At 42.7% G+C, this 7707-nt stretch overlaps 1 protein-coding gene across 1 annotated transcript in view; it reads left to right on the top strand.

Annotated features, from left to right (window-relative positions):
• Nucleotides 1-4586: 4586 nt before the first annotated feature.
• Nucleotides 4587-7707, top strand: part of LOC135221874 (dual specificity protein phosphatase 7-like) — a 39595-nt gene continuing 36474 nt past the window's right edge. Inside the window, exon 1 of the mRNA XM_064259832.1 lies at nucleotides 4587-5376. Within this exon, the coding sequence (XP_064115902.1) occupies nucleotides 4938-5376 (439 nt within the window). The 5' untranslated portion in view covers nucleotides 4587-4937. The remainder of the gene's footprint in view (nucleotides 5377-7707) is intronic.

The following is a 7707-nucleotide window of genomic DNA, read 5'->3' as shown; positions in this document are numbered from 1 at the left end:
CGAGTAAAAAAATGCACCAAAGTTTCTTCGGCGCAATCGCGTTTTCTGTCCGGTGGTGGTCTCAGCCACGGCTCATAAAACTCCTAGCCGTGGGGTATGAATCTCAGCCACGGTCTAATGGCGGCCTATGTTGTTGCTACTACCTACAGCACTGCCAGAAGTACGATTACAGCTAACTTTAACCTTAAATAGAATAAAAATTACTCTGGCTAGCGGGCTACAATTTGGTATGTTTGATGATTGGAGGGTGGATGGTAAACAAACCAATTTGCAGCCCTCTAGCCTCTGTCGTTTTTAAGATCTGGGGACGGACGTACAGACAAGGCTGGCATAATAGTTTTTTTACAGAAAACTGAAAAGAGGAAAGGGAGCCCAAGAAATAGTTGATTTCAAAGAAGTACAAGAGTGGTACCTACAATGCGTGTAAAGAGGGCTTCGACGTGTTGCAATTAAGCCGTCTTCCCTTCCCAGCACTTCCGAATTCTATATCCACCTACGTGTCTCCAAGTTTCTCGCCCCTTTTAGTTCATCTCACACCTTAAATACTATAATGTAAACCGTTCATCTCTATAGCTTCCCTTTTCTTTCTTTCATTCATTAGCTGGTCCCCTGATATAGTGGTTAGTGTGGTAAACTCCACTCAGATGTCGCGGGTTCGCGTCTCCCCCTAGGAGCTATGAAAAATCACTGGCTCTGTATCATGATCAGTTACTGTTGCAGTGTTGGGGTCTTTAGCGGTGGGAGGTTGAAACCACCATTCTCTGGAAGGTTGACTTTCAATTCAGTGGCCCCTTTGGTGTGCTCGTTCAGTATGGACAGGTTTTATCTGGTGAAATAGTAATAAAATAGTATTTATAATCAACACTTCACTTCCATAAATATGATGAAACCACCATTCTTTGAAAGGCTGAATTTCAAGTCAATGGCCCCTTTAGTGTGCTTGTTCCGTGTGGACAGGTTTTATCTGGTGAAATAGTTATAAAATAGTACTGATCATCAACACTTCACTTCCATAGATGAAAGTTATATCTGTGTATTGTAACTCCTGGTTTCCACAGACACTTCAAATTTCCTCTCAATCTAATACAGACGTCCTTCTACCTCTCTAGCTTCACCTAACTCTGTGACTCACCTCGTTTCTCATCCTACCATCGTTTGAAAGATTCTCTCCTAAACACCTGTGAGAATTTACCGTTTCCATTCGCTCGCTGGCTCCGGTTTCCCTTCACAATAACCTGACTTTTGCTCACGTTTGCTCTCTGCCTACTACCTGCTTACTCCCTTTGCAATCGTTTTCTCTATAGTCTCCGATGAGCATCTTCTCTATCCCGTTTTCTTACGAGTCTCTGTTCAGTACCTTCACTATCCGCTGTCAGTACATTATCGTCTGTGAATAACAGCCCTTCTACTGCCCTTTCTCTGACCTCTCAAGGTATTCATCTACAAAAATGTTTTAGCAGCCACAGAGGCCTAACACAACCTTGTTACAACGTCATAATTATTATATTGTTATTATTAAAGAAGATGACACCTATTCGTATGGGACAAGCCCACCAAAGGGGCCACTGACTTGAAATTCTTGAAGCTTCCAAAGAATATTATGGCGTTCACTAGGAAGAAGTAAGAGGAGGTAAAGGGAAATACAGAAAGAAGAGACCTCACTTAATAAAAAAAGGAAAAATGAATAAGCAAGTTAATAGATAGATAAAAATGTATTGAAAAAATGAGAACAGTATTAGGGCAATTATATATATATATATATATATATATATATATATATATATATATACATACTATATATCATATGTGTGTGTGTGTGTGTGTGTGTGTGTGTAAAACCCAATGAATGAATAGTCCATTAAAATCCTTTTAACATAAAATGTCTGCGTACGTACGCACATTTCTTAAGATTTTTAGAGTTCTGTGCAATGCATCCACCCACCAGCGCTCCCGTTGCTTCTTCTTCTTCTTCTTGAGGTATCGGAGGAGGCAGGAGGGCGGAGCCCCTAAGCCATGCACAACGGCCCAGGTGCATTTAGGAGTGGCCCCATGACCAACGAGAGGTCCGAAATTCTATACCTGCTATACCCGCGTCTCGGTGGCCCGGGGGTTTACACCTGCACAAGGTCCTTCTCTACTCGTGGGATGGTGAGGAACTGGACGATCTGATGGAATGGGGTCCGGGTGGGAGAGAGATACCTCCTTGGAGGGATAGGGGAGGGAGGAGGTGTTGTTGGAGGAAAGGGTAGATGTGGGTAGCTTGGCGGTGTGGGGGGTGGGGGGTCGGAATGGAAGGCAAGGGTAAAGGGGCGTTATATTACATGCCCACGTCTTCTATTAGAACCCGTCTGGCCACAAATTCCAAGGCATTATTTATTCATTCATTAGGTACTACTCTACATTATCTTGAGCATAATCTGGTTCTTGGATCGTAAAAGTCTCTCTCTCTCTCTCTCTCGTTCATTTCCTCCATTCATTCAGGTTTATCACAAGTTCATTCATTTCACGCATATAGTATATACATGTTTCCCTACGCCTTATCCCACTAAAGGCGTTGCACTACTACGACGGTCCTCAACAAGTTTTTTGCGACTAATTTGTAAGTCCCTTGCCCTCTTACATAGTGGTTCTGCAACCTACCCGCTATAGTCTTCGCTGACTGCTGCTAAAAAGTAACTGCTTAGATCAACAACGTTATTAAGGATGTTCCAGGAGGCTGGAAAAAAGAATAAAAAAAAAAAACTACCACCTACTGGGCTCTTGACTCGGGATACCTCTGTGGGGAGAGTTCATTAACACTTTATATATATATATATATATATATATATATATATATATATATATATCATATATATAATACTTATGAAAAGCCCCTGCGATAAATTGTACTAGAGAATACATCACAAACAAAATCTTTAGCCTTAAGTTCGAGCTAAACGGCAACTTCTGTTGGCGAACAAAGGGATGGTTCCGGAAACTCAAGAATTCGTTAGAAACGAACCGGAAGTTACGCTTCTCGCCTGACGCTTTGTCGTTTCTAAGAGTCGGTAGATAAAGCTGCTGGTAAATATTTATATATAATATATATATATATAATATATATATATATATTATATATATATATATAAATGCATGAGAGAGACAGATAATGGCGAGTATACTGCCTCATTCTCTCTGATGGGAGCCACCAGTTGATTGTAGGCTTAAGTGCTAGACCTAATGTAATGAGTCCATTACTATAGCAGCTCTTCTTCTTCTTCTTCAAACAGACAGTTTGCAGTCGTTTGCGAGTGATCAGCAGAGGCTAAGGTCAATGTGGAATATCTGAAATGAAAAGCTATCTGACTCCTTAAGGGCTTTCCAGAAGAGTAACAACGTTCAGTGATATCACTCATTTTTTTTCTTTACATAGTTTAATTTGAAGTGGAATCCGTTAAGAACATGAAATGACTTTTCAGCATACCACTTAAGTATTAAACATTGGTTACAGAGAAAAAAAAACCATCGGTCATGCGTGCGAAAAGGTAGCACGTTATTTTACTCCTAAATACATCACATAATTTCAGAGCTTGGTCGAAATAACAGCAGCCTTGCGTAGCTCTCTCAAGTTGCTTAGGCCTAGAAAAGCATTTATGATTCGCGAGTGAGCCTAGGTACGAGAAAGAGAGAGAGAGAGTGCTGAATACTGTCCCTTCAAAGGAAAAGACACGGCTTTTACTCATGCTGAGTCAAAGCGGAAAGAAAAGACAGGCTGGTGAGGACGCCGAATTCACGAGGAGGAGGAAATGCGTCAGCTTCTAATCAGACTAGAGCTGACGGAGAAGAAATCTTCGAGCAAAACAAGAGGAGGAAGGAAGGAAGGAAACGAGAGAAAGGGAGGAAGTGAGGGAAAGCGAGGAGGAGGAGGAGACTGTAGGAAAACGAGAGAGATGACCCCTCCCCCCCTCGTCAATGGAGTCTATCAAAATAGTTGGCGGCACATAATGAGTGGTTGGAGCAGCAATGACAAATTTGATTACGTTCTATGACACGCAGCCAAAGATATTTTACGAGGGGCTCTCGGAGGTACGGTCACCCTCCCCCCCTGCCCAGAGATCGTGCAATCCCCTCCCCCACCAACCCCCCAACACTTCTCATTCACGCCCACACACACCGTTCGCGACCTTGCCGCAGCTCTTCGCGATCGTAGGGAGCCTCTGTAGGTCTCCTGGGGAAACAATTTCCCCTTATTTTTCACGCCCCCTGGCGACTGCGAGCGCAGTTTCATGAATGGTGAGCAAAGGGCGGAAATAAAACGCGCCAGTACTTTCCACTCCCTGTGGGATTGATTCATGTTTTCCCTACTTCCCGCGCTATTTGGTATTGCTTTCCATTTGGAGATAATATGACGTAATAGAATAAGGCGGGCCGTGATTGGCGGGCCGAGCGCACTCCCATTGGCCGTGCAGCTCGGAACCTCAGGGAGGGTTTTCATTGGCTCACGTCATGAGTATCCGGGCTGCGATTGGACGCCGGCGGATAATGACGTCGAGAGCACCGTACTAGGGACGTTTTCTCAATGGTCTGCTAATTCAGATGGTGGTACGTCTGCTTGGAGTGAAGACGCGTAGTAGCAGAGCTGTGCTTTCGGGGAGAGGAGAGGAGAAGAGGAGAGTGATTTCGTTATTGACTTTGTTGTGTGTTCGTGTAGAAGAGAGATAGAGAGGAGAGACTGGCGATAAAAGCAGTCGCATCTTTTTTTGTAGGCTACAACTGGTGGTGGTCGCACGACGACGTCTCCGCCGCCCAGGAACTCTTCTCTCATATATTATATATATATACTTATATATCGTTGCGTCGTCGTCCCGTTTTGTTCCCCATGCGGACGAAAGTCGCCCTCGTCGTCGTCGTGGTCGATTCCGAAGTAGTAGTAGTAGTGCCGTCGAGTGCGCGCCGCCATGCCTTCTCTTGATGGCGAGGCAGCAGGAGGTTGTAGCAATATGAATATGTCCGGGGGAGGAGGGGTGGTGGTGTCGGTGCCGGCCGTGGACGCAGGGACTCTGTGCGACGCCCTACGACATTCCGAATTGCTTGTGCTCGACTGCAGGGGCAATGAAGACTACAGCAGCGGCCACATCCGCGGCGCCGTGGGCGTAGGCCTGCCGTCCCTCATGCTGAGGCGCCTGGCGTCGGGGAAACTGAGCCTGCCGCAGGTCGTTCGCCACCTCGCCGACGACGGAGGCGATAGGCTCGCAAGGCTCTACCAGTGCGTTCCCATAGTCCTCTATGATCACGCCCATGCTTACAATCCCCACAGCCCCACCCCCACGCCTTCCCTCATGACCATCCTGTGCCGAAAGTTCAACCAAGAAGGGTCGCAGGCCCATTGCTTGGCGGGTAAGAATCATAAAGTTTCCTTTTCGTCCTGTAGTAGTAGTAGTGCCTTTGGAGGGCGTCAGGATTATCTAGGTTGCTAAGTTTCAGGGTACTACCTTTGGAGGGCGTCAGGATTATCAAGGCTGCTAATACATAGAAGAGTGATGGGCGTAACGTCAAGTATATGATATTCCATCTTTGATTCCATCTTTGCATCATATTTAGGCAAGCCTTTTATGTTTTAGCCGTTGCCTGTCCCAGGGAATTTATAAGTATGAAGTGTTCTATAATGAGTATGGCAAACGTTATGTTTTGTGTCATTACGACAGGCCAGGCAGCATTCTTCAGTAATCCTCCGAAGGGCATCATCATTCATGCCATGTATAAGTCCGTTAACTCTGCAGTCGAGTTTTTTTTTTATTGTCAGCGCCAGAAAAATAATGGTTTACTAATGTTCTGCCTTGTCAAAGATCGTGTTAGAGGAAGGTTTCGTTATTATTGATCTAGGATTTAAGTGTTAGTACCTAGTGCCCTACACCTGTACAACTAGTTAAAATTAAGTGTTACTAGTTTCCTTATGCTCGTTACCACTAGTTAAGAATTAAGTGTTAAGTTTCCTCTTACTCGTATAACTAGTTGAATTGGTGCTTGTTAAAATGTTGACATTGCAGTGGTAAGAGAAAGGAGACTAGCTTATTTCTTTTAAGGAATATATATATATAATATATATATAATTATATATATATTATATATAGAAATCTATATATATATATATTAATATATAGATATATATATATTAGGAAATTGTAGTATGATGCAAAACAAATTTTATAAGAAGCAAAGGTCTAGGACGCCGTATGTTAAAGGAGGACTAATTTATTTCTTTTAAGGAATATATTATATTATATATATATATATATATATATATTATATATATATATATATATATATATCTTTAGGAAATTATATTACGCAAAACATAAATTGCACAAGAAACAAAGTTATAAGTGAACAGCTTCGAGCCAGTGATTTCTCAAGTCATTTTATCATTTATTTTTTTATTGAAAGACCAGATAATCATGGCCTTGCTCATGTCCCCAAGAGATATTCATTTTATGAATGAAAAATCACACAAGAGATCACGTCGGCTTTTGTTATTGTACTTAGTTAATGTTTATTTACCTGTATGTAATTCCTACATAGGTATACATATATTTATGTAAGGTAGCCAGATTATAATACGGCTATGTTGTTACTTTCTGTATTAAATACGATGGCCAACCGTGTTGTTTACAAATTGACCAGATTGTTTTGTGTGGAATTGGTACCCATCATTAATGTCCTTAGTATTTACAAAACAATTTTATCTGTGGATTGGTTGCCCATCTTAATTGTGCCCCTAGTAATTTACGAAATGTGGAGTCGTGAAAAAATTCGATGATTGTTGCAATAGGCCTATGCATTTGACTAACAATCCTAGATTTTTTCCGTAGTATTCCGTGGTATGACAGAAAATCATTTCAATTTAGTTGAAACGACCCTCCTGCGATAATAACTAGGTTAATTCTGAATGAATAATTTCTCCGCATCACCCTGTTAAGTTTAAGTTTGTAAGGATACCCCTCAAGTGTTAGTCACCAAACAGACCAGTTGTTTATTCTGGTAGTGTACACGATTGCAATCCTACGAAGAATAGGTAAAATAAGTAGGCCGATTATAGGGCAGTGTGACAATTCGAGTTAAGCATGCCGTTTGTGTGTGATTTTCGTTCATTTAACGAGGGTCTGCTATGACCTGGTGCTGCAATGACGTCTTGTTTATACTCTGCCTTGTCGAGTACGGTCTTGGGTATACAAAGGGGAATTCAATGAGATTGTTTATACTTCTTGTTTACTTTTCAATCTTGAAAGCGTATAGGCTTTGAGGTAGGTGACGTTGACTGTTGGGATTGGGATATCGTGGAGGCATAGCAGCAGAGTATAGGCTGAATGAGAGCATATATAAACAGGTATGCCCCAACACTGGCAGAGAGGATAGCTAGGCGAGGGAGAGAGAGAGAGAGTGACTGAGTGAGTGGGGAATGTTGGGGACTCCGGGAGGTGGTCTTGATGGTGGTGGTGGGTAGTAGCAGCGAAGGGGGGGAGGAGGCATCCGGCTCCAGCACCACCACCATCACCACCACCACACAGAGCTTGTTACAATCAATACTCTCTCTCTCTCTCTCTCTCTCTCTCTCTCTCTCTCTCTCTCTCTCTCTCTCTCTCTCTCTTGTGGAAGGCTCCGTCGTTTTATATAATTTTTGATACTGAGAGTGCATGCACTTTTTTATTTTGCAAACACTAGATTTAAAGG

The sequence above is a fragment of the Macrobrachium nipponense genome, chromosome 3 (genome assembly GCF_015104395.2).
Source record: "Macrobrachium nipponense isolate FS-2020 chromosome 3, ASM1510439v2, whole genome shotgun sequence".
NCBI classification, from domain to species: domain Eukaryota; kingdom Metazoa; phylum Arthropoda; class Malacostraca; order Decapoda; family Palaemonidae; genus Macrobrachium; species Macrobrachium nipponense.
This window is presented reverse-complemented; position numbering and strand designations above follow the sequence as displayed.